Source organism: Eretmochelys imbricata, chromosome 25 (assembly GCF_965152235.1).
Source record: "Eretmochelys imbricata isolate rEreImb1 chromosome 25, rEreImb1.hap1, whole genome shotgun sequence".
Classification (NCBI taxonomy): domain Eukaryota; kingdom Metazoa; phylum Chordata; order Testudines; family Cheloniidae; genus Eretmochelys; species Eretmochelys imbricata.
The window spans coordinates 16,090,823-16,117,754 of NC_135596.1; the positions used below are offsets into that span (position 1 = coordinate 16,090,823).

At 43.3% G+C, this 26,932-nt stretch overlaps 1 protein-coding gene across 3 annotated transcripts; it reads right to left on the reverse strand.

The window, feature by feature from the left end:
- PGPEP1 (pyroglutamyl-peptidase I) lies at positions 1 to 26,427 on the reverse strand. Of its 3 annotated transcripts, XM_077842059.1 has the most exons (7): positions 26,374 to 26,412; positions 22,311 to 22,363; positions 13,976 to 15,263; positions 13,240 to 13,384; positions 9,366 to 9,482; positions 7,373 to 7,605; positions 1 to 5,466 (listed from the first exon to the last, which is right to left on the reverse strand). In XM_077842059.1, exons 4-7 carry the CDS (start codon positions 13,243 to 13,245, stop codon positions 5,274 to 5,276), a joined length of 549 nt encoding a protein of 182 aa, XP_077698185.1. In that variant the 5' UTR covers positions 13,246 to 13,384; positions 13,976 to 15,263; positions 22,311 to 22,363; positions 26,374 to 26,412; the 3' UTR covers positions 1 to 5,273. The 3 variants fall into 3 exon arrangements, with proteins under 3 accessions (XP_077698185.1, XP_077698184.1, XP_077698186.1); XM_077842058.1 differs by lacking the exons at positions 13,240 to 13,384; positions 13,976 to 15,263 and having other exon boundaries at positions 26,374 to 26,427; XM_077842060.1 differs by lacking the exons at positions 13,976 to 15,263; positions 26,374 to 26,412 and having other exon boundaries at positions 22,311 to 22,364.
- Positions 26,428 to 26,932: the final 505 nt, after the last annotated feature.

Consider the following 26,932-nt stretch of genomic DNA (forward strand, 5'->3'; position numbering starts at 1 on the left):
TCAGTTTAAATTTTTATTATTCTGAGTTTACATGGTACCAGTGAAACTGGCCACAGAGCCAGCCCTACCAGCAGCAATGAATTGCAAACACTGAGCTGCATAAAGTGGTATTAATTTTTTTCATTCTAAATGTACTCTCTTTAATTTCACCAAGTCTTATAATTTTGAACCCCCTCAACGAAGTCCCCTCCTTGTAAAATTGTTCTTTCCAGGCTAAATAATTCCAGTCTTTGCAGTCTCACATCACAACCCTTCTCAATACCTCTAGACCATCTTCATTACCTTTTTCAATCTTTCCAGAGGAGGCAGCCAATGCTGGACAATACTCCACATAAATGTGAGACATGGATATTTTCTTTTTTTTCCATATATCACTCTTTTTCCAAATGCACTCAAACACAAATGGCTGCTGAGCCTTGGGCATTGGTCTTCACTAGTACACCCACAATGGCTCCGAGTCCTTATTTTCAGAGAAGCCTTCAAGTTCAAAGTCAGTCAGTACTTCTCTTCCCTGAGAGATAATGGACATTACAGCGTTTTTATTCAAGCTTAATTTCTCCTGCCACTATGGTCACCAATCCCTGAATGAGTTTGAGCGCATCTGGAGTTTCTCAAAAATCCTCCATAGTTTTTATTAACTGAAGCAACTAAGTCTCATCCATAAGTGTCACCAACTCCTTACTCATTTCCTCCCACAAGCTGTGAGTAAGTGCATAAAGACACACAAAAAACCTGCTCTCATTAAAACAAAATCCACTGAGCTCTCACTCAGTTTCTCAGCAAAGTGTTAATACAGACAGTGCTGCAATGACTTACTAGAATTTCACATATTTTATAAGGTGTACTAGTTATAGGTATCAATTTTAACTAACCCTCGTTTTTTGTGTTTCCACATTGACTTCCTAGTTTGAAAAATTCTGTAGCTGGCAATGGATCTCCCAGGCAAAGTTCTATTTATTAATGAATTGAGGATGAAGCAGGCAGCAAATATTACACAAGACAGTAACTAAAGTTTTTGACCATTTGTATGGTGTAATTCCAAACAAAATAGGTCTATATTAGGGAACACAAGTTAATGGGGTTAAAAAAAATTCAGCAAAACACCCACAAAAGTATTTAATTTAGGTCAGATTTAAACAAAATGAGTTTAATGTCAATTAAAAAAAATCACTATACAAAACTTGGCTAATAAAGTGAGAAACCAACTCTTTAAAGAGGTGATCAACTACTTATTCTCAAAACAAAAGATAAAATAAATTATATTTTCTAGCAAATAAAACTGATCCCATGAAGCTTTATAAAAGCAGACTGTGAGGAAATGCAAACAATTAAAAACACTGCTCACAACAAAGCGAAGCTTATTAGTAGAAATAAGAACTTTGACACGGACATGCAGAGCTCCCATCCCACGCTCCCACTCTCAGAAATCAGTGAAGTTTTTCCCTCAAAGAAGGATTGCGGGAAGGGACCCAAAACGCATTTCTGAAAGGGTGCCTGGCTGGGGAGACTCCACTGACTGAGCAAGCTAATCCTGAATGCAGTTTTATCCTCTAGAAGACACGTCCCTCCTACTTTCTCTGTTCACAGAACTGGACGCTCCTCCTTCCACAGTTTTATACAATATAATCCATTCCTATACTCGAGTGGATTCCACCGAGCATGGTGCAGTATCAACACTAGTAGGGGGCTCTGAGGCTGACCATCTGCAAACTCCATAAGGACTATCTGCACTCAAAGTTACAACTGAATGTTCAACAGGAAGACGTTGACAGTGTCCTATTTAGAACTGGAAATGTTGACCAAAATGAGACAAAACTGGTCAACGATCCAGAGGATCGGAGCTGCTCAACTTCCCTTACTGAATTAGGAGGAACGTTCAGCAGACAGGTGGCCCACACAAGCAGATACCTGCCAAGATGAACCAATAAAAGTTTCTGTTTAGGGGCAGCCTTGTCTGTGACTTTCTGGGGACATGCACTACAAGGAACATGGGTTTGTTGATCTGCAGCCCTTTAGGAGACCAACCCATGGAGTTTTAACTCTACGGTCCTTCTCTCTCATTCAGCTGTGGAATTCTGCTTCAATTTTGTTCATAGCCCAGGAATCTTTAAGTGGAAATTAAATGGTTTCAGAAATTATGTATAAAGTCAGCTGCTTTATTTAATGGAATATATGAATTCTCTCTTTTGAAGAGGTTCAACAGTTAAGATGCATTTTGGTGATCAGAACTGCTTACCAATAAAAGAGAAAACTGCAAGATTACCTCCACTATTCACAAAAATGAGTAAAATCACCAATATTTAAACAAAATATTAAATATAATAAATTACTAAACCGGAAATTGTGATCTGACTGCTGAAAGCCTGACAAAGTGCTACTCTGCATCTAATGCACATGAGAGACTATACATTGACTTTTAAAGCAAGTTCTATTAGAAAAGCTGTGAAGAACACATGAAGCTATTTCCCCAGAAAACCAATCTTAAGTAACTCAAAAGTGCATCTGAAGATCTCCATGCACTAGCTTCCCAAGCAAAAGAGTGGTCTTAATGCAACTGCAGACTCTCCAACCTCTGGCATGCATTCAGATGCTAAGTGGTATTTTCTTTGTCACTATACTTCCTGGTTGGAAGTCACAGTAAAGTGGCAGCTCTCATTTTGAGATTCTGTAGTAGAACCGTTCATAATTAGAGAACTTAAAACATTAACAGATATTTCTAACAGGTTTCAAAACATAGTTTAATATCTATTTTAGTAAAAGTATTAGACTAGTATTAGTCTTATTTAAATGGTTCCCTAAAAAGACATGCTAGCTAGTACCAATTTAACCGTTACTTTTGTTGTGGCATTACGTACCTTTTACTTACATCACAATTTAGAGTCAAGGTCACATATAGCAGTTCAAAGACCTTTTCGAATCTTGGCTAGAACAGAAGACCCATCTTGCCAAGTGCTGCCTTTGGAAATTTTGCAAGGCAAGCGACACTTCAGACCTAGCCTCAATGGCACAAATGAAATCATCTCACCAAAGAGAGGGCACATGGAGACCACCCAGAAATGCCCCTATGGAATGAAATTCTAAAATACAAGTCTCAGTTTATACATGATGAGAAGGGCTTTCTTAAAAACTGATAGAATGGGGCCAGGCCCACAACACAGCTTGTGCGGAAAGTTTCGCTCCCCAAGAGGATGCTGCAGCTAGAATGGGGACATTATCTGCCCCGATGCGTCATGCCCCCTACAATTGGTTTTGAGACTAGAACAGACCAGTCAGAAAAGTGCATGTTTGCTACCACTGGGGTGAGTGACCCCAGCAGAGAACCCTGGGTCCTGATTTTCCTAGTGTAGATAGATCACAATTGGTTTGCACTGGTGTAGATAATGGCCAGAAAGGTAAGGCAGTGAAGAAAGACTCGTTTTCTCCTGGCTGTAGGCCACTAAAGGAATTATGTTACTTTCACTGGGAACTGAGCCATGGGACTTGAAACCAGAGCTGCAGGAGAGTCTCTTTGCAGCAGGAACCACTATGGGGTCTGGAACACATGACTTATGAGGAGAGGCTGAGGGAACTGGGATTGTTTAGTCTGCAGAAGAGAAGAATGAGGGGGGATTTGATAGCTGCTTTCAACTACCTGAGAGGTGGTTTCAGAGAGGATGGTTCTAGACTATTCTCAGTGGTAGAAGAGGACAGGACAAGGAGTAATGGTCTCAAGTTGCAGCGGGGGAGGTTTAGGTTGGATATTAGGAAAAACTTTTTCACTAAGAGGGTGGTGAAACACTGGAATGCATTACCTAGGGAGGTGGTAGAATCTCCTTCCTTAGAAGTTTTTAAGGTCAGGCTTGACAAAGCCCTGGCTGGGATGATTTAATTGGGGATTGGTCCTGCTTTGAGCAGGGGGTTGGACTAGATGACCTCCTGAGGTCCCTTCCAACCCTGATATTCTATGATTTTATGTGTATGTGTACGTGTACAGCACCTAGCCCAGTGGAGCCCCATGGGGGCCCCAAAGGCAATAGAGATAATAATGGAAGCCGTGGTACCTTCTGGTCATTCCTTCCCGGTGCCCCAGGAGAAGCACAAACACAGAGCTCAGTGCAGGAGTAAACAAGATAATTGCAACTCTGGGTCTGCAGTAAGGGTGGCATTGGGTGGGGCTGAGTGCCTGCTAGCTGTGGGGTGGGGTTGCCTTTCATTCACATTTTAGCATATTTATGTCTATCGCACTAGGAACCTTTTAGAGCACACCAGCAGGGTCTTCAAGGGACAGCTGGAGCACAAGCCACTAGATGTTCTTCTTCCAATCCATAAACAGAACAGACATTTACAATAAAATAAAAAAAAAAGTACAGAGTTGGTTTTAAGGTATGGGGGCAGGGTAAGTTCTAGCATTGAGGTTCTGGGAAAAGAGACCCCTGTGGAAACAGTGGTCACTAGCAAAGCTTTTCCAACCGCTATACGTTTTATTTTATACACGTATGAAACGATGTGTTTCGTAAAGGAGGTATATGGTTAGTCTGAGCAAGGAAGGTGGTATTAAGAGCACAATAAAAATAGTTTTTCGGAACTATTTGGTGTGGGTTGGGTGTCTCCCACATACAAAAAGCCATCCCCTCTTTGTACCTCAAGTGCTTCCCATCAAATCAAAACCATGTACCCCTTCTGTTTGCAGCACTATTAAAGTCTTAACAGACGTCCACACTAATGCACTGGTATTTTAGGACTGGCAAAAAGATTCAGTGTCCCTCTAAAACAATTATAAATGACTCCCCATCCCGAACAAGAACTGTTTAAAATATAAGCCCAATCTTCTATGCCAACTGCTTATAGCTATAATTTTACATTAAAACCTTTTTTTTTTAAAATCAGTAAATCTTTTAAATTAAGGACTTCTAATCAGAAGGTGGTATCATCAATTCCCTGCACATGAACTCTGATTCCAGGTGTAAACCTTGTCATCTGCACTGTATTAGACTGCTCAATAGCTGTCACTTGATTTACAGATATCCTCTGTATAAAACACAGCACACATTTTTCAGCCACTTCAGGAAATAAGTAGTTACAGGTGGTTTAAAAGAAAGACTTGAAATCCTTTCTTGCTTAAGATGAAATTCACACAGGAAGAAAAGAATGTCACAGAATTGCTGGAAGTGGAATTAACTTTCATTCTGAAGTCTCTGATTCTTTTTCTGTACATTTCAGACAGGCTGCTTCCCCAGTACTTAGTAGTGGGGAATATTGTGGAAGTGCAACAGTAGTAGGACTTTTGCCCAGCTTCAGTGTTCATGGCGACAATTGATTTTGCCTTCAGAATGCTCCAAAACATCGAGCATTTCTTCTATGATAGCCTGTAGTGCCCGACCCAGCTGTTCTGCAGTATATGGTTTTCCCAGTGGAGGCACGTGAACAAATGCAGACCTGCCATGGCTCTGGTATAAGGACGTATAGTAAGTGAAATCACAGAGATATCTGTAATTAAAAAAAGTTTGTTTAGTGATAAGCAACAAGTACTGTGAGCAAATGGATACGAATAAAATGGAGCGTGGGAAGCCCAGCACAAATGGCTTCTGGTGATTAGCAATGGAAAGCGGCTACAGGAGAAGAATGGTTACATTAACCCTGTATTGGCTTCAGTTATTGTCTCGGCAGCAGCCAAACAGGTTTCAGAGCCTTTCATGTCATTTCCATGCCAGCTGTTCTAAAAATACCAAATAACTTCTCCCCAGACAACAAGACATCACTTTTGTAGTTGCTTTACCTGAAGAGCATTGAGGAGATGGCCTTTATTAAGATAGCGGGATGTCACAAGGACCAAAGACCCAATTCTCTGCTGTCCTACACCTTGTGTAGTTACTTACAGCTGTGCACAGTGGGTTAGAATGGTGCCAACTGAGAAAGACACATGCATGGAAATAAGGCTGGCTCAAGAGGCACAGTTGATTGCTAACTTCAGTGTAACACTTTAGAATTAAGTAATAATTTCATAGAAAGGATTAAAGCATTCCTCTGCACTGCAGACAATCTGTTCCTAAGCATTTATATGGCCTCAGTGTTCTATTTTAAACAACTGATGGACATGAGCAAAATTAGCATGTTTCTAATTAAGGAAGACAGAAGTGCCCGCAAGTGCTTCAGTCTAACATTTATCTTCTCGACACCCCTGGGCAGCAGGGCTGTTGTTCCCCATTTGGGGGACGGGGATCTGTGGTACAGACAGACTAAGGGACTTGCCTAAGCTCATATGGGAAGCCTGTGGCAGAAGAGGGTACTGAACTCATGTCCCACAAATTCCAGGCTAGAGCCCTACACTCCAGAACATCCCTTCCTTTGGAACACTTTTAAACAAGGAGGGGAAAAACATGCAAACATTGAAGAGTTTATAGCTTTGCTTTCTGTAAGGAAAGCTGAAGTGGAGAATATCAAAATGCAGATATTTCAGAAAGTCATTTCAAACAAATATTTCAGCAGTTCTCTGAATACATTTTGTTAAAATGAAGGAGTTATTTTTGCTATTCTGGGAAAAAGTCATGACAATGTTTAACAGTAAAGCAAAACCACACGATAGCTGTTTCTGCTGCAGCCAGATTGCATTTTTGGTTTAACCCAGTTTCAGAAACTCTACTCCCCCAATAAGAACACTGATAATTATCTAACTGGACTTCCAGGAAACACAAGGTAAGTGCCCCCAAAACATCCCACAGACAAAAAACCCAGCTGTGATAAGAGCCTTCAGTTGCATCCAACATGTCTGGCTACTACAACATTTTAATGTATCTCAGTTCCAGGCCCCGGGGCTGTGTTTGTTCTGTGAACGGTGGATAATATTCTGGTTTAAACCTAGGGATAACAACTGTTGCAAGATCTCCAGATAAACATTCTTCTTAGTTTCTTTTTCCATTAACACCACAATAGAAAACAAGTCCAGTTCCGATGCTTCACACAAAACTGTTAAAATGGAGTTAAGGTTGAGAGTGCATATCAGTATTTTACCCTAAATTACATTACAATGATGTTTCAATTATAAACCTAGGAAATTCACAGTTAAGGTTAAAACTTTAAATGCAGACACATTCAGATATGGAAATACAGTTAGGGCATCTGAACAACCTTACCTCTGTCTTCTAGTGACACTATGCACTAACCACAGGCTTAGGAGTATGACATTTTCTCTTCATAGTCCCAGATTAAATTAAATTAATTTTAAAAGACAAATTAGGATTCCTTTCCCCACCCCCACTCCCTGGGTGAAGGGATGGAAGGGCTGACCCCATTAAAAGTGAGAGGCTCAGAAACTGTCATCCCCATTAGTTTAGCACAAATGGAAAATACACCGCAGCATGAATCGGTTTCACTACTGATCATTATGATCCTGTACCTGCCAGCATCCTTGGATATAGTAACCGTGACATCAAGTCCCAACGTTGAGACTCTCTTGCAAACTGCATCCATGTCAATAATTGAATCGATGTATTCTGGGCCACCTTCTACACAACACTGAGAGCCTGGGCAGAAACGGCAGTTGTCCAAGCCTTTGTATCCTACGTTATGCCCACATTTTTCCAGTGTTACGGTTGTAGCCATACCTGATACACCCACATGAACCACCAACTGCAAAGAAAAAAAAACCAAAACAAATTAGTTAGCTAAAATTGGTGGTGGAAGGGAAGAGGAGAGGGGGAAGACAGTAACCCCTGGGGCATTCTAATGCTATGCTGATGGGGCCACATTAAAACCTAGAGCGTTCCAGTAGAACCTCAGAGTTGCAAACACCAGAGTTCCAAACTGACCAGTCAACCACGCATTTTGTTTGAAACCAGAAGTATGTAATCAAGCAGCAGCAGATACCGCCTCCCTCCCACCCCCCAAAAAACCACCAAATACAGTACTGTGTTAAATGTAAACTACTAAAAAAACGGGAACGTTTAAAAAAAAGATTTGACAAAGTAAGGAAACTGTTTCTGTGCTTGCTTCATTTAAATTAAGATGGTTAAAAGCAGCATTCTTCTTCTGCACAGTAAAGTTTCAAAGTGGTATTCAGTCAACGTTCAGATGTAAACTTTTGAAAGAACCATAATGTTGTGAACAGAGTTATGACAACCTCCATTCCCGAGGTGTTCGTAACTCTGAGGTTCTACCGTAGTTCACAAGCCAATGAAGTCTTGGGTCCAATGTGAAACGGATTCTACTTCTGTCTGTCTAACTCCTAGTGAGAGTTTTATTTCACACCAGGCAAAAGGAAGGTTGGCATGAATGGCAGAATCTGCTCAGGAGAAGCTTGCTACTGGAAGAGGCAAGGTGGCATAGATTAGTCCTAAGGTGCCTAGCCCTAGCCAGCCCTTTTCAACGCCTGTCCAGCAACCACTACTGCTGGGCAGTGCTCCCCATTTTGAGGTGTAGAATTCTTCAAACAAAAGCGGTGCTTTGGAAACCATGGACTATCCAAAGGTCGCTGTATTGACTTTATAAGTGTTCTATGTATCTTTATGGGCTGCCTAGTGATGGCATTCCTGGCTAAACGGGTAAGATATAGGTTTCCTGAAGCAACCAAAGTACTGGGGTGTAATTAGTGAAAATTCCCAATGCTGAAACAGAGCCGGTGATAATGCTTGTGGCAGTTCATCCCCTGGGAAATAGCACTCCAACTGCTTTGAGTTGGTTCAAGGACCTAACAGAGAAAGAACTTGGAGCTGTGCAAGATGTCAGCTCTGGCCTGGGCAGAGGACCACAGACACTACTTGTAACTGACGGGCATGAAGATAGGTCTAACAGAATCAGGTCCTGCAGGAGGACCTCAAGTATTTTTTAATCTACCAGCCCTTCCATGTGAAAGATGGGTGATCACCTGGTAGGGCGGGCATGCACATAACAGGTTTGTTTCTCAGATGCGTTTTCTCTAAAATGATTTCATTCTGAACACACAGTACTTGGCTTTATGAAAGCTGGCTAATCACTGGATAGCTTTGTCATTGCCCTTGAGAGACTGGAACTACAAGTGATGAGCTGAAGTCAGATCTGTGGAGGTGATTAATGAATTGTAAGGATCTGCAGCCCAGGAGCAGATTGCATGATTCTGCCCTGAGAACAGTGGCAGCTAGAGGCTTGAACCCAAGGCGGGCTGCCCTCAAGGAGGCCATGTAGACATCACTTGTGCAGGGATTCGGGAACTGACACTACTAACCAGGGCTCTATTTTAAGCTGTATAATTGTCCAAATTCACAAGTTTCTGTCAAAAGGAAAAATCTGTCAAATCAAAATTTTAAATCAAGATACATCAGAAGTTTGATTTTGCATTAGGAACATCAGCTCATGGTTGTAAGGATCCGTCAGTTTATGATCATCTATTCCATCTTGCTTTGGATTTTACTCACTTGTGGACTGTGTTTTTTCCACAATGCAGGAATTAGTCTTTGTACTGTTTGGTATTCAACTGGGATTTCATATACATACAGATCCACACCATCTCCCAAGCCAAGCTTCTCCAGCTCCTAAGAACAGGAAAAAAAAGTAAATATCAAAATATCAGACATTTATGCTGGAAAGTCTATTGCTGGGCCAGCCTTCAAGTGTGCTTTATGCTATCCTGCAGGAAAGAGCTCAGTCTGGCTTCCTTGCCTCTGGACAGATGGGAGGAGAACCACCATGAGGTTTCCAGTGCCCAAGTTAAAGTGAGACAAAAGAAATGACCTTTCTATTCCTCCTCTGTTGGCCATTGGTAGAAGTGACACAGCATTCCATTAGCAAGCTCTGCACCTGCCCTAAGGAGAGGCTCTCTCCATAGCAGTTAGCTGGGCAGGGGGAAAGCAATCATAACTGGGCTGAAGGGACAGTGAGAAATTATCTTTCCATCAACAATATTAGAAATCCACAGATAGGACCTTTTATCATACAGATTCTGACCTATGCAGAAAGTTAAATTCCTTAGTTAAACCCGGACAGGTTGCAGACAGTGCCTCACATCAAAAAGTAACTTCATGTCTGTGCCATTTTTCTTAGCTATATTATTTTCAGGAATATGTAAGGATATCTTGCTTCTTTCAAGTGGTTTGCATTATACACAGAAAGCACCACAGATCATGCTATTCACAGAATAAGTCTTTCTAGTCACCCTAGATAGGAAGAACAAATATGCAAGTTTTCATCCTTGCCTGCATGTGAGAAGGTCAGCAACTCCTCTCTAGTGAAAAGTAGCACCAGTCAGATTGCTTTTTTGTTAATCTTTATAGGGAATTACAAAACTCCTCATATGGAAAACTGAAGCAGCGTCAACACAGATCACTCGATATATTTATGGGTTTTACTTTCACTTTGGCAGGATTAAAAATACAGCCTTAAACTTTAACATGGAAAAGGAGTTTATTTGATGTCTTCACCTATACTGTACCATCCAGCATATTTGTACTTAGTTTTGCAACAGCGACTTTTAATTTCTGATTCAAATATTGCAGTCACTCCTCTAAAAATATTGGCTAAGAGTCCTCTCTGACTGTTTTAAATATTTGGACACTAACTGAATTTCAGTTGAACAAACATCCAGCATCGAATTTGTTCCTACATGAGAGTGAAAGTGGCAGTTCTGTGGCATGCTTAGTACTAGCGAACATGATGCTCCGTTAAAGCAGAGAACGTTCAGGTAGCGAGATGAAAGCTAGCTAGGAGATACATCCTGCTGCACTGGGAAGCAGTACCAGAGCCATCACAGCAAGACACAGAAAACTTAGAGCGCTGTGGCTAAACGCGAGAGGAACAAGTTTCCCAGATGATTAAACAGTACAAGTGGGAATCTGGTCACTTTAATCCTACTACACAGACAGCATAAATCCCCATGCAATAACAGAGAAATATAACCTTTAGGAGCATTTAAAAATAAAAACTTGGAGCATAAAGACACATGGAAGTGCTTGAGCCACACTGTTACATTCAAACACTTGAAGGAAACAATTGTTTACTTTAGGATTTCAAGTATCTTTCCCCCATTCCACTAAGGAGAGCTGTAAAACACACATCCCACAGGTGCCTAACCAATCAGTACACATACTGCAAGTCTTTATGTGCATTACATTTTCACCATTCCCCTCCCGTAAGCATGAAGGGCTACATATAGTCCCCCCCATTCAACCAGTGGGTATGACAACAATTAGTGTTACTCCAAGGCAAACAGACATGGTGGATGCCCAACCTCTTGGTATATCTGACTCCTCTATGTGTCTCCAGATCCAGGCCATGGGACCACTTTAAGTAATGCTTTGCTTGTACTTCTACAGCATCCTTCACTCAAGGATCCCAGGCTTTACCAACAGCTAATTCAGTCTCAAACACACCTATGACACATGGAAGGACAGTAAGGTCCCCATTTTAGAGACTGGGAAATTCATGCAGCAATACGCAACCTTGAGCAATTCAATCAGCATGCTAGCGGCAGAGCCAGGAGTAGAATCCAATTCACTAGACACCTAGCAGAATTTTAAAGACAAAGCCATCCTCCTCCTCTGATCATCATCGGGATAACGAGTGGCTTGAAAATATGTTGTCATGCTTGTCCAAACATGGTTTGGGACAATAGAGAACCCATAAAAACCAATATCCTGATTGCACTAACACTTTAATAACCCCTTTGCTTTAACAGGTATCGTTTCAGAGGGCCCTGCTGTTTCAATATATTTTGGTTTGATAAATTAATAAGATATTAGGATAAATGAGTGTTAAGTCCATTTATTTTATCATTTACTGCATTGTAAATGTATCCCTTTTGACATGTTTATAAAAGAATAAACATCACTATTTGCACAGCTTTTGGCTCGTTGCACTGAATTTTATGCAGGTTTGCTAAGACAGCTACATAGTATTGTTTGTGTTGTGGGACATACATATTTTAAATTGGAATCTGAGTGGATGGTAGAGCTTGGAGTTCCCCAAGAGCTACAGTGAATATCCCTTTACTCATAAGTTAACATGTTCAAAAGCATTCTAACCCATGGTGGTGATTTAACAGTTTTTGAAATGCAAAGGTAGAATGTGACTTCACTGACTACCCTTGAGGTGTTCACTTCTCGTCATATCAAAGTTGTGTGTTTGGGGTTGTGTATGGGAGGGGTATTGGAGTTTAGCACAAAGCAACCACTTTTATTTGCTGATCTGGGCACTACAAAAATGAATTGTTTTTTCCACATGCAAAGTGAGCAAGTCAAAAAAAAGGAGACAATGTACTGAAATGCATTTTAAAAAAAGGAGTTCCATCGGCTGGCTATGGGGTTAGTTTTAGGAGAGAGCAGAAGGGTGGTTTCTATACTTCTGTAGGATTTGTAGATTTACTATAAATCAATGAAATTATATTTCCACAAACCCATATAGAATCAGCATTGCCGCCGAATTGGACAGCTGGCTAGAGTCCCATCTTCTGACTTTAGAGTATCTGGATTATAATTTTAGTCAAGATTAATAGCCCAGAATACAAACATGTATGCAATCATAAAATTTTTTACAGAATTTATACCCTCTGTGCAGCAAAACAGACGGCTTACTTTATTTTAGAATATTTATTTCAACTTGCAGATGAGAGGAAGGGTCTCAAATATTAAAAAAAGTAAGACACTAGCTGCAACTGAATTCTTAAAAATTCAGTTGAATTTAATCTATTTATTCAAATGCAGGACTAGACTTTCTGCTGTAGTCAAAACTTTGTCCTATGACAACCTTAATCAGACAAACAGAAGCCAGACAGCAGACTATAACGAAATTCAGACCCCAGAGACACACTAACCTTCCCAATTGCCCAGAGGTAGGGAGAAGAGGAAAAAAAAGTTGAGTACCACATTACTTGGTTTGAAGTATAAAGACACTAAACCTGTGGGAGCAACTCAACGAGGCCCTACAAGAGCAGCTTAGTACATGGAGGCTTTAGTAGTTTGGGAGAGAGTAATACTGCACTATAATTTATGGCTACTTTTTGCAACATCCTAGTAATAACTGATTCTTTAAAGTTGCACCACTTCATTGAATTCTTTATTTATGCATTATTAAGATACCAGTATTAAAACTTGTATGCAAGTGCACAGGGTAACTGCATCCTCCACATGCTTAGGGAACTACTAAAGGAAGAAAGGGACTGACTTTGGTTATTTTAAACATTAAGGTTTAGAAATACAGCCTTAATCATTTACCTCTGGGTATTATGAAAGTTGGAAACCCAGACAGCCAGGACAGCTACAGGGTGAAGTGTAACAACTGCTCATAATCAACACTCACAATCATTCTTTATTTGTACTCCCAGCGTGTCTGTATCCATCTGTCGTCTCTTGTCTTATAGTTGGATTGTAAACTCCTGTGGGTTCTGTGTGTGTACAGCGCCTAGCACAACAGGATCCTGGTCCATGACTAGGGCTCCAAGGTGCTATGGTAATACAAATAAAGAATACAGTTTTATCACATACAGACATTCACGGAGTTGAAGATCACTGGCTTCGTGCCAAACAATACTCCAAAGGGCTGTGAGGATCTACTGCATATCTTGCATGTCATTGCTTGCTTCTTCCTGTGTATACAATTGGTTAAGTGAGGGATCCATGCTGACTGAAGACATACATTAGGAGCTCTGTCGATACTAAAACCATCTCAATACAACGAGCAGAGAATCGGGGCTCTAGTCTGGTCTTAGTTACTTCCAAAGTGATACACAGAAGTAGCTCTATGCAAAATGTCCAGAACATTAGAAATTTGGGCCAGGGATAGAAATGGATAATTTAGTGTTCCTCAGAGTAGGCCTGTCAGGTACACAAGAGATGATTGTGCATATCTAGGAGAAGGCAACTAGCCCCAGCTAGCAAGTTACTTGTTTTCTAACCATTAGCTGAAAACCTCGGAGAAGCTGAGTGTGCAAGTTCAAGTTGCCCCCGAGCTTCTCTTTACCTTGTGATTTGCACTTACTCTACAGGTCACCACTGGCCTTGCTGAGCCCAGCAGCATTACAGAGTCTTAGTATTACCTGGCTGAACAGGTCTTGAGCAGCCTCTCCAGTTTATGAGGGACAAACAGGTTTTTCTTTGACACTAGGCCAGCAGGTCATCTCTCTACTTGTTTCTTCTTTCAAACGTGTATGTAGCCAGTGCGGGTAAAGGGGTCCCAGTTTGCCTTAGTGTCTTTTCTCCAGTACCTCAATGGCGCATAGGATATTGAACCTGTCTCTTCTCAAGGGAGTGTTCCCTCAAAGAGCAGGTGTTTACTACACTTTTCAATTGCCTTAATAAAACCAAACAGAACTCCAGAGCTCAATGATCTGTTCTCTTGATCTTGGCAGCTGTGAAGTTCCTTTGGAAGCTCTTGTCCCATTTCCAGAGTGGTCAGTGGCACCCAAAGCAAGGGGCCAGGAAGGCAGAAGTTGCAGCACCAGCATGGAGTCCGTACATTATTCTGAAGCTGTTCTACCGGTGTCAATTCCATTGAGCATTACCACTTGCACTATTCTTTTTTTTTTTTGCTTCACATAATGATGAGGGGGTTTGGAAGGAATCCTCATATCTTAAATCTATATTGGTTTCCAACTCACCCAAAATTTCAGTAAAGGGTGGAGTATGCAGGTAGTGCAAGGTGTCACCGTGCACCCCAGAAGTTGCATTTATTTGGTAGCATAATGTGCAGCCTATATTATTGTAGTTTAAGACACTACGTTGAAGTTAGGAGAGGTTTTTCAAGGGGATTCATAAGGATAGACAATAAAAGCGTGCTCGGGCCAGTTTCTTTTAAACTTTTGCGGGAAACTCTGCAAGTACCAGCTAGACCCTTGTCCAGAGGCCTCTTTGAGGTTAATTAGGGAAGGGGGAGGATGAATCCTTCAATCAAAGAAAGAACAGAGAATAGTATTGTTTAAATACAGCTTGTACTGAAAATTCTCTCCAAATCCAGCATAAGGTCTTGCCTGTTTTCCAGCTCTCCTAGTTGATTACTTTTATCTAGTCCTTTATAGTGGAAACTGTTCATAGCTCAGCTATGGTACGCAGTATCTCCATTCATCTAGTTTACTCTATGGTTGATTGCCAAACACACTAGTTTGGCCTCTCTTCTCTCTTGCTCTTCTGCTGTCACCTCTGTTTGGATGCATTCCAGTCTTATCATCAAGATTTCAGTCAGGTGCTTGCTCATATGGTAGGTCGGACTTTAACAGTTTAGCCCAGAATGGAACTGGCTCATCAGAAGTGAAACCATCAATTCCAGAGCCCTCAAACCCCAAACATCCTGAGAACTGTAGGGAGGGACACGCACAAGATTTGAAGCCTCTGAAAAAAGGAAGAGATTTACGTAAGCAAGCTCAAAAGCTGAGCTCCAAACCTATACTATATGTTTAGTTTAGGAGCCTTACCACAGATTACACTGGGGAGCATTTTCAGAAGCTGCTAAGAGTCTTCAGAATCTGACTGACTTTCAGTAGGACATAGGCAGCATCTTCATTTGGAAAAAAGTCAGTGCGCATAACTCAAGTTAGCTACCTCCCGGAACAATCCTAGTGCAGACAAGATACTTCGCAGTTTGCGTGAGTTCCCATGTGAGTTGAAGGGTAACTACAAACTGCCTTGTCAGTACTGGGACTTTATCTAGTTAACTAGAGTTAAGACTACACATCTTTCTCCTAATGGCAAAGGCTTAGGCACTTTTGAAAATGTTACCCATTGCTCTTTAAACAAAAGGAGTGACAGAAAAGTCATCAGCATCCCAGAACTTCACCCTTAGGTCCTTCTTCCCCCTCCACCCCCACAAGAATGAGGTGACCAGTGTATTTTTCTTTTGGAACACACGATTACAAGTAGTGAGATACTTTGTATCACATCTGTTTTTATTACTGATCCTGTATTTTGCTTGGAAAGATCACTGACTTTTAGGTCTTTAGATTTTCACAAGTTGATACACAGTTAAAACATCTATTCCTGTGCTTTTCTGCAGATGTGTATCAGTTAAAGAGTACAATTCTACTCTTGCCAAGATCATACACTGCTAACTCCAATTAGTGCTCGAGTAGGAGTTACATGTGCGTGTCAAGAAAATGACTTTTGTTAGGATATAGATATTCAGGCCTGTCGGTAAAGGCCTGTACTTTAAGAATTTAGTTGTATTCTTATCACTTGGCTAGATAGAGGAATAAAAGAAAGAATCAAAATCACTGTCTGCCAGTGTAAGGTCCTTCTCTTACTGTGACAGTCTGAGGTCCTGTTCTTAGATTAAGGCCTTTGGCTAAGCAACACAGGCAGCCATAAACTGGGAAGCGACCGGTCACGTCCTCACATTCCAAACTAGTCACATTGAAATCAGGTGCTATTGGGCTGTTAGGAATACAATCCTGTCCTGATAGTGCCTATCACCTCCAGAGAAAGGGAAGTGCCTAGAAGATGTAAAAGGAAACTTAGTTTGATAGCATCCTGTCTGGTAAGAACTCACTTATCAATACTGGGATGTGTAATCCTCACTTCTGTATTGTTTCATCATTATAGTTCCCACTTTGCTATTGTTTGTCTGTATAATCTGTCTGGTTCTGTGATTGTTCCTGTCTGCTGTATAATTAATTTTGCTGGGTGTAAACTAATTAAGGTGGTGGGATATAATTGGTTACATAATCATGTTACAATATGTTAGGATTGGTTAGTTAAATTTCAGGAAAATGATTGGTAAGGTATAGCTAAGCCAAACTTAAGTTTTACTATATAGTCTGCAGTCAATCAGGAAGTGAGGGGGTGAGTGTGTGGGTGGGGTAGATGGGAACAGGGGTAAGGAAATTGGAATAATGTTTTGCTAAGGGCAGGGACACAGGTGTAAGGCTCTGTGATGTCAGAGCTGAGAAGGAGGATACTAAGGAAGGAAACTGGAATCATGCTTGCTGGAAGTTCACCCCAATAAACATTGAATTGTTTGCACCTTTGGACTTTGGGTATTGTTGCTCTCTGTTCATGCAAGAAGGACCAGGGAAGTAAGTAGGTGAAGGAATAAGCCCCTTAACAACTTTCAACTCACAGTCCAAGAGCTATTATTTTAATCGTTTTCAGGAGTCCATGCTGCTGTTCTTACAACACCAACCTGCTCTCAGATGGGTTACACATTTAAGGATTACTATAAAAGAACGTCTTTAGCAGTTTCACTCTCCAAATCCTTTTTCTCTTTTGAAGTTTTAGTTCCTGATATTGCAATCAGAGCAACGAGAGCAGACCCTTGTGGAGGTTCCAGGCATTATTCTGTGGGGTACTTTTTTTAAAAAAAAATCTCTTTTGCTCCCCAATTATAGTTGCAAACTTTTCAATTTTATGAAGTGTGCACTTTTAAAAATAACTGTTTAAGCACTCATACTTCTGTTACATTTTGGGCTACGTCTAAAACATGCTTTGAAGACGACTGCTGGCCCAGACTTTCACAAGTGAATATCGATTTTGTGTGCCTGACTTGAAATTCCTTAAATGGGCAAGAGGGTGAGTGGTCAGAGTATTCTGGAAATGAGGCTCATTTAGATGGTGCCTCTTGTGGGCAGCTAAAAATTGTTAATTGCTTTTAAAATCATGGCCTTTGAAGAATCCCCCTAGCTTCCTGCTATTTAAAAAAAAATTTAAGCTCATCCACAGACTGAATAGTGTCTATTCAAGGAATTATTTTCAGACAAAGAGCATTAGGGCTAAACATATGTTTCAATGGAATCTTTAACACTCCAACCAATATTACTTTCAAAAAGTTCTATACCTCGTAAAAAACCCAAACATTAATATCTCTAGAAACAAACCATTAATTTACACAATCCACTCAAAGAGCTTTGCTCCTAAAATTTGCAAAAATATACACAAAGGTCAAGATAAATTACTGAGATTATGAAATCCTATTTTCAACAATGCTTGGTAATTCACCCTTAATCTTTGAAAATATTTTTGCAAGTTGTAGAGGGCAAAGCTGTGTTTGAGAAACCTGTGTAAACTGGACCAGGTAAAGCGAATGAAGGATTATGTGTCAGCAAGAAGCAGGCTGGATACCTTAATTGTTTATTTCTACCCTTTAAAAAAAAACCAACCCAACGTTAAAACCTCTGGATTCTTTTAAATGAAGACAGCAATATTGTTTGGGTCTTAGCCAAACTCTTTAAGAAGGGTTTTTGAGTGAGCATCTTTGCATATAGGGCCCCCAGCAGCAAAGTACTACTCTGACAGCTCTTATGAAGCTCCAAGCTCTACTTGGACTTTTCAGGCCAAGCCATTTTGGAGATGTGAGCCATAAAACCTTAGGAAAATTTTCAAAGCTCCTTAACTTTACAACTCCTTTTCTGATAGTTACCAAGCACGCCAGAAAAATTCTAATGAGGGATGAGATGAAGCATGTAAAATTTCAGGAAGATTGGTTTCTTTGCGAAAACCTGGGTGGAGAAGCATTTGAAACATCTGGCCAGTAATAGGAAGCTAACGTAAACATTAACTGTGAAGTTTAGAGAGACTGCTTTACAATACAGCAGTATTTCCTCTATATTGTAACCTGACTGTCAACATTTCATGTCATCCTCTAGTTAACAGTGCTGTTACGTCCTTTATTGGAGTTCTAGACACATGGAGAAAATTTACGCATGTATGGATGGACAGAGGGACACAGCTGTTGCCCACCCCCCCCCCCTTCCCCAAAACAAGATTACTAATAGACCCAGAAAAGATAAGAGTCAGACCTGCTGGTCCATGAAAGTCTATGCAAGAACAGTGATAAATCACTTGCTGTAGCTTTGAGGGCAAGTCTGATATTAAAGGTTTGCTGTATTGATTAGCATCTGAAGCATGCAGACATTCACTACTAGAGACAGATGCTAAGTAATGTTTCATCATATCTTCTTTACCCTAGTCTGCTTTCAAAATTGTAGGTATTTTACTTGGTGCATCAATGAAATAAGTAACTACACAATATTAAAGTAATACTGAAATAAGTCCGTCTTTTATCTAACACCTAACAATTCTCTATCACTACTCCTAAGAGTATGGAAAGATACTAAATACTGAGTCTCTACAGTTATGAGATGTGCCATACTGCACCTCGCTCAACCCTACATGTTAGACTGAATGCTCCAGGCTGTAACTTGCAGCTGGAAGCATTTAAAGGCCAACTTCTCTGCTCTCTATCCACATTTATATTAAATGTAGTTTTACAAATTCACAACTAACATTTTACCAAATAGCACACACGCACTTCTATTCAATAATAAAAATGTCCTTTGGCCCCCAGACAACTTATTATCTACAGCCTTGTATACCTGACAAATATAGAAAAAAAAAACATGTTTGACCCATTCCCTGACCCCTCAACAATGGACCTCTTTGTGAGCCTTTAATATCCTTATCAGGTCTGTCTAGACACGCTGACAGCAATTGTCCCTAGTAATGTCAAAATGCACTCTGACCCTTCTTCTCATCCTCCAGCTCAGTCAGAAACACTTCAATGGGATGGACCCAGGAGCCAATTAGCTTCACAGTCCATAGGGCACACCTGTGTCTAGGCTGATCTGCACATCTTTGTACAGAAAACAGGGTATTTTATACCAGGGGGAAAGCCATTATGTTTAAGTAAATAGGAAAGCGATGTCAATGACAGTTTTTTTAAAGCTCGCCTTAATGAAACCTTGTCTTCACCTCTCACCCAAAGTGAGAAAATAAAAACATCCAAAAATAAAAATTTCAAACAATTTAGTACATACAGAGTGTTCTATATACATGGACAGCAGGTTTTTAATGAAGTCTCAAGACATTAAACAAAAATAAGCATTTTGAAAAATATATATATATCAGAGCCTAAGTTACTACTCTTAAAAGGCATATTTTATATATGCATTATGTGTATGTATATATATACACACACACGGTCTAGTGTCTAATTTCTGTCCTATAATCTTATTTATAGGATCAGCCTCTCCCCGTGCATACAAAAGCACAAAACAATTAAAGTCTTAGCACTATTAAAATGCTGCAGTGACTAGTTTCAAGATATCGATATTTTACCAAATGTTAGCAATAATTTAGCTTTCAAGACCAAGTGACCATATTAGAAAGTCACTGCAGTCTGAGAAAAAAAAAATCATATTTGTCTTCAACATACAAAACCAAAAAAGGATTGGAAAGAAGAAAAACAGAATTTTATCCGCAGGATAATATAAGATCTAATAAACCAGAACTAGCTTAGCCCTAAAGCTAGGAAGGATTTACAAAGATTGTTTAATTGATTTTTCTTCTATTAAAATGCAGATCACACTGTCTGGGATTCAGAAACTCAGACACATGTCTTTGTGTCCACTCAGCTCCATGAAGTCCCCTGTCTGAAACTCGCACAATGCCCAACTTGCACGTGTTCAAAGACATGCTGTTCCTTTTTTGTCTGGGCCCCTCAGGACTGGAGTAGAGTTGGGAAATGCAAATCCCCTACACATTGGTTGAAAGTTTAATTTTTAGGATTTTAGTCACAATCTACCACAAGTAATTAAAAAATCCTGTCAAAGAACAGGCTTACAGTACAGCCAGCACATGTACAGCTATAACCCAGCAACGTATCTGTAAAACTCAAAGGATAGTTTTACATATCCAGAACAAATTTAACCTACATTAAAAAGAGCTTCTCTAATAAAATGTACATGATTACTCTACCAACGATGGAACGGATCACAATCACCAGTGCCTTAAACTGAGGGAGTGGAGGTGATTGTCTCTTCCCTTAAGCCAGATTATGTATTTACTTTTACTACAAGCCACAGAACAGTGGCCACCAATTCTGTTTTTTCTTGTCCCAGATCCCCATTATTTAGCCTCTGCCCCCCATTACAGCTACCTTTATTAGGGATAACTGTCCTTATGCCAACCATAAACAAACAAGGACCAGTCAGCCCTACTATAGAACATCAGATTATAGTAACTGCAGTTTTCTATACACAGCCTGTCTTTTCTACAACCTGAAGTTGAGTGAACCCTCAAACGTTCTTGTCAACTGCTGGAAATGGCCCACCTTGATCATCACTACAAAAGGTTCTTCCCCCTACCCCCCACCCCTTGCTGGTAATAGCTCACCTTAAGTGATCACTCTGGTTACAGTGTGTATGGTAACACCCATTGTTTCATGTTCTCTATGTATATAAATCTCCGCACTGTATTTTCCACTGAACGCATCCGATGAAGTGAGCTGTAGCTCACGAAAGCTTATGCTCAAATAAACTGGTTAGTCTCTAAGGTGCCACAAGTACTCCTTTTCCTCCCTCAGGAGTACATCCAGCCCCAACAGTTCAAGGAATCAAAGGTTTGATCTCCTTATAACAGTGCAGTGCATTAGACATCTGGCCAGCCCTCCATTAGTTGGCTATAATTGATTATAGTTTGTGATTTAATTTAAAAGCATTCTGAAAAATACATTAGTCCCAGAACATTGAGGCGGATGGGAACTTGGTGAGAAAAAACACGTCTAATTCCTTGGGCAAAAGTACTGAAATGTATCCTTAACTTTCACTTGACTCGTCAACTGTCTCCAATAACAAAGAATTTGGATAATGCAGTAGTACTGTCACAAATTAATGCTGTTACAGGATACTGCAAAACATGCAGAATATTTTAATTCACTGTTGGCGAGAGTTTGATTTCTTGATGACATCTAGTGTGAATAAATCAGCATTGTAAGCTTACACAGTGAGATAATGTAAGAACAGATGCTTATGAAGATATGCAGACCATGAATGGCATAAGTTTCCTACGTAATGACTTGATCTGAGAACAGTTTGTGCCTCATCAATAAATAGCAGTGCTTTAAAAACCATTCTCATTCTGTACCTGTATCCACAGGGATGTTACATGTTATCCTCATTTCACAATGGGGAAAACACTGAGCTTAGGTGACTTACCCAAGGACATTATTCATGGCAGAACTGGGATCAGAACTCATGCATTTCTTAAACCAAAACCTGTGCTCCCTCCTTTGCACACTGCAACCACTAAGGAAGATTTCAGGTTATTTCTGAGGAATTATAAAATCTAGCTCTCTTCCCTCTGTGGGGGGAGGATAACAGGAAAACTTCTACAATGTTCAGAGTTATCCTGTGAATTCTTTGTTTTGATTAACTATATTAACTCAGCCTTACAAAATCTGACTTGTCCAGAACACATTTTTTGATGAGTGAACAAAATATATAATTTGATTGATCATTGGAGTGTCTGGGCCTCAACTGGTAAATTTCAGGAACAATTTCTGCAAGGCTCTACAATAGATTCACAAATTCTAACTTTTTTTAAAAATGGGACACATCAGCACAGCTTTTTCTTGGAACATGCCAACTGTGTTTTAATATGTGTTGTTACCTGAACTGCAATCCAGCTGGCGTTAACAGCATGTTCTCCAAATGGGCCAAACCCTGAAACAGAAATAAAGATTTAGTGATGAAATCATTATTGCAGGCTTGACTGGACACAGAGGTGCAAACTGATTTGCGCTTTTCTGTTTTAAATGTGCGCAAGGGAAACTACTTATGGATACCACAATGATTTCTTTGAATACCAAATTCTTGCTCATTTACATTCAAGTACTCAAATCCTTTCCACCTTCCAAAAGTATCTGACTTATATTATATAACATCCTTTTATGTCTTTTGAATGAAAATAGACAAAATATTGAAGATGATTTCAATTCAATAGGTTGTCTAAATAAAAAATTCCCTCCCAATTCTGACATAGTCTGGGGAAAAAACAAAAAACCCCAAACAGTTACAAATTTTCTGTTCTTCCTTCCCAGTTGAAATCATCCCGTCCCACAACTGTCAGAGTCCACAACAAATCCCTCTACAAATATACAAGCAAATTAACATACCTACTAATTTGCATCTCCTCTCTATTAAGCAAGTCTTAATTAAGATTTCCATCATTACGGTTATATTTTAACAGGAAGTTAAACAGAATACTGCTGATGATCCCTACACAAATAAGCACCAAAGGTTATGACAGTTCTATACAAAACGCTTGCACGGAGCCTAAATTTTCTAATGAATAACTTATGGTTAACTAGTAACCCACAATACAGTAGTTTTTACTGAGCAAGCATTTCCTCACTATTGTACCACCACAAAAGTAAGGCAATTCAGCGACGTGCAAAGTTATGCCACTATAGTTTAAATTAACTTTCAGAATTGATTTGTGAGCCTAGAGTGCTTGTGAAAACACACAAGAAGTCTTGTTCAGCTAAAGGAAATGCCTTAGGGGTATAAAGAATGCTGTCATTATTATGATAATATTCAGTTTGCTGTGAATAGTGAGTGACATTTCAGGTTATACTGTATACAGATATACTAGTGATTAGCTCTCTGTGCAGTCAAACAGGAATTCTACTTAAAAATCCCACAAAAAAACAAAAACACCTATGTATAATCTAACCAGTGTCACACTCAAAATTCAGTTCCTAAAAAAAAAAAAAAAATCTTGTTAAGCTTTCCACAAGAATGACCTGCAGGGGTCCTATCTGTGCAGGCCTAACCTCCATAAGATAATGGTCATCAGAGGTGGTAGCATACTGGCAAATAGTGAAAAGCAGCAAAATGCTGACAAATCATTTCATTAGTCAACTCAATGACAGTAAAAGAAACTACAATCCAAAGATGACCAGAAACATTTCGTAATCCAGACTGTTGCATTTCTGGAGTTCTGTAACAAGTCTAGCTACAAACCAAATTCCCTGTTCAGTGGCAATTCTAAAGATGCTCAGTGTGGCTTAATGCTCTGATTCTGCATCAGTTGCCCACACATGCCACACTGGCCTTTTGCTCTTCTGACCCAATAGAAAAGGTGTACGGGGGATCGTTCTCTTGCCCTATGTCCTTTATAGAAGAAACTCAAATGAGCATGCCCAAGACTTCGACCACCACACTGAAGGGGCCTCTTCCAAGGCTAATTAGCACTAAAGCCAGCTGCAGAGATCTTTATAGGATTCTCTCTTTAAACAGTTCTAAAAAACAACACACACACGCGCACACACCCCTACTGAGTGCGTATCGCCAACAGAAGGAGGTGGAAGCAATATCATTTCCCAGACTTTTAAAAAGAGAGCTTAAAAAGGGAACATGACAGCTGTAGACGGATTATCCCAGTGGCAAACATGGGTCTAAGGCAAGTTAACTTCTGTCAGAATTGGACTCCATAAACGTGCAGTACCAAAGCAGAAAGTGCTGCGAGACATGGAAACTTCACCAACACAACTTTTCTTTTTAGGCCTTTGATCAAGGAATTGAGAAGTGGTGGAGGCGGACACTTCGCTGCATACACTGACTGGGTTAACAAAGCCAGAACTGCCACCTTCCTAGGTCTCAGTACCGTAGAAACCCTGGCCTCCAATTCAAATCACTCTGCTGCAGCAACAAAACCCCTTACCACTCCTCTGCCTTCCCAATAAGACAAACAACCTCAACTTCAGCTACACAGGGAGCACTGAATAGTTTAATTGAGTTCCCCATTTGTCACAGAGCTGCCTTCCCCACAAATCAAACTGCTCTCCCCTTTGTATCCTTAGGAAAAGATTCTGACAAGCGCTAGCCTGCTATGTAAGGGCCTTTCATTCCTTCGCTTGCTTCCCCACTTCACTCTCCCAGGCGCAGTTATTTTGGTAACACTTTTGGCTTCGTTTCCCCAGGGGACGGGGCATGCCCGGGTATAATGCCCGCCAGCTTTCCAGTGCTCCCCGCGTTGCTTTGGGTGAGTTTACTTTTAATTCACAAGATTGTTCTCCCCATGCCCCAAATCTGCAGCAAGACCCTGAGCAGGGAGCCCAGGCTGGAAAAGTGAGGCTCTCCCCCCCACCCCAAAGCCACCCCCCCTTCAGCCCCACCGGCTCTCCCCCCCCCCCCCCGCAAAGCCACCCCCCCCTCAGCCCCACCGGCTCTCCCCCCCCCCCGCAAAGCCACCCCCCCCTCAGCCCCACCGGCTCTCCCCCCCCCCCCCGCAAAGCCACCCCCCCCTCAGCCCCACCGGCTCTCCCCCCCCCCGCAAAGCCACCCCCCCCTCAGCCCCACCGGCTCTCCCCCCCCCCCGCAAAGCCACCCCCCCCCTCAGCCCCACCGGCTCTCCCCCCCCCCCCGCAAAGCCACCCCCCCCTCAGCCCCACCGGCTCTCCCCCCCCCCCCCGCAAAGCCACCCCCCCCTCAGCCCCACCGGCTCTCCCCCCCCCCCCGCAAAGCCACCCCCCCCTCAGCCCCACCGGCTCTCCCCCCCCCCCCCGCAAAGCCACCCCCCCCTCAGCCCCACCGGCTCTCCCCCCCCCCCCCGCAAAGCCACCCCCCCCTCAGCCCCACCGGCTCTCCCCCCCCCCCGCAAAGCCACCCCCCCCTCAGCCCCACCGGCTCTCCCCCCCCCCCGCAAAGCCACCCCCCCCTCAGCCCCACCGGCTCTCCCCCCCCCCGCAAAGCCACCCCCCCCTCAGCCCCACCGGCTCTCCCCCCCCCCCCGCAAAGCCACCCCCCCCTCAGCCCCACCGGCTCTCCCCCCCCCCCGCAAAGCCACCCCCCCCTCAGCCCCACCGGCTCTCCCCCCCCCCCGCAAAGCCACCCCCCCCTCAGCCCCACCGGCTCTCCCCCCCCCCCGCAAAGCCACCCCCCCCTCAGCCCCACCGGCTCTCCCCCCCCCCCGCAAAGCCACCCCCCCCTCAGCCCCACCGGCTCTCCCCCCCCCCCGCAAAGCCACCCCCCCCTCAGCCCCACCGGCTCTCCCCCCCCCCCGCAAAGCCACCCCCCCCTCAGCCCCACCGGCTCTCCCCCCCCCCCCGCAAAGCCACCCCCCCCTCAGCCCCACCGGCTCTCCCCCCCCCCCGCAAAGCCACCCCCCCCTCAGCCCCACCGGCTCTCCCCCCCCCCCCGCAAACCACCCCCCCCTCAGCCCCACCGGCTCTCCCCCCCCCCCGCAAAGCCACCCCCCCCTCAGCCCCACCGGCTCTCCCCCCCCCCCGCAAAGCCACCCCCCCCTCAGCCCCACCGGCTCTCCCCCCCCCCCGCAAAGCCACCCCCCCCTCAGCCCCACCGGCTCTCCCCCCCCCCCGCAAAGCCACCCCCCCCTCAGCCCCACCGGCTCTCCCCCCCCCCCGCAAAGCCACCCCCCCCTCAGCCCCACCGGCTCTCCCCCCCCCCGCAAAGCCACCCCCCCCTCAGCCCCACCGGCTCTCCCCCCCCCCGCAAAGCCACCCCCCCCTCAGCCCCACCGGCTCTCCCCCCCCCCGCAAAGCCACCCCCCCCTCAGCCCCACCGGCTCTCCCCCCCCCGCAAAGCCACCCCCCCCTCAGCCCCACCGGCTCTCCCCCCCCCGCAAAGCCCCACCGGCTCTCCCCCCCAAGCCGCCCCCAGGCTCCCCGCGAGAGGCGGGCTGGAGGGGCACTCCGCCTACCCCCGCTTACCCGTCACCACCACCGGCCGCCGCAGAGACTCCATCTCGGCTCCGCCGCTGCCCCCGGCCGCCCGGAGAGTGACTGGGAGCCGCGCCCCCGCGCCCCGCCCCCCACGTGACCCCACCCGCCGCTCGCGGCCGCCCAGGGGCATAGAGCGGAGGCCGCCCAGGGGCAGAGCGGCCCTCGCGGGGCACTTCCGTCAGCTCTGGTATTCCAAACCGGAAGCTTCTCTTTATCCCCCCGGCCGCCGACCGACTGTGGGTCACGTGTGCTGCGCGCCCCCCAGGCCTGAGCCCCCCCCGTTCTCTCCGGCCCCCAGGGCGGAAACATCCTGCACAGCCTGGTTCCCCACCAGCCCCAGGGCCTCGCAGGCCGAGGTCGCCCCTCCCGATGTCAGCGCTGGCCGGGCCCTTCCGAGGGACTTGAACCTTCGAGCGTCGCGGGACGAGCTCGCCCACAGGCCTCGTGAATGGGCTGGGCCTCTCCCGCTTTTCCTGATCGCCGCCCCGGTGACTTTACCGCCTGGTCCCGCGCCCCTCCAGTACCCTTAGTTTAACTCCTCACCGCC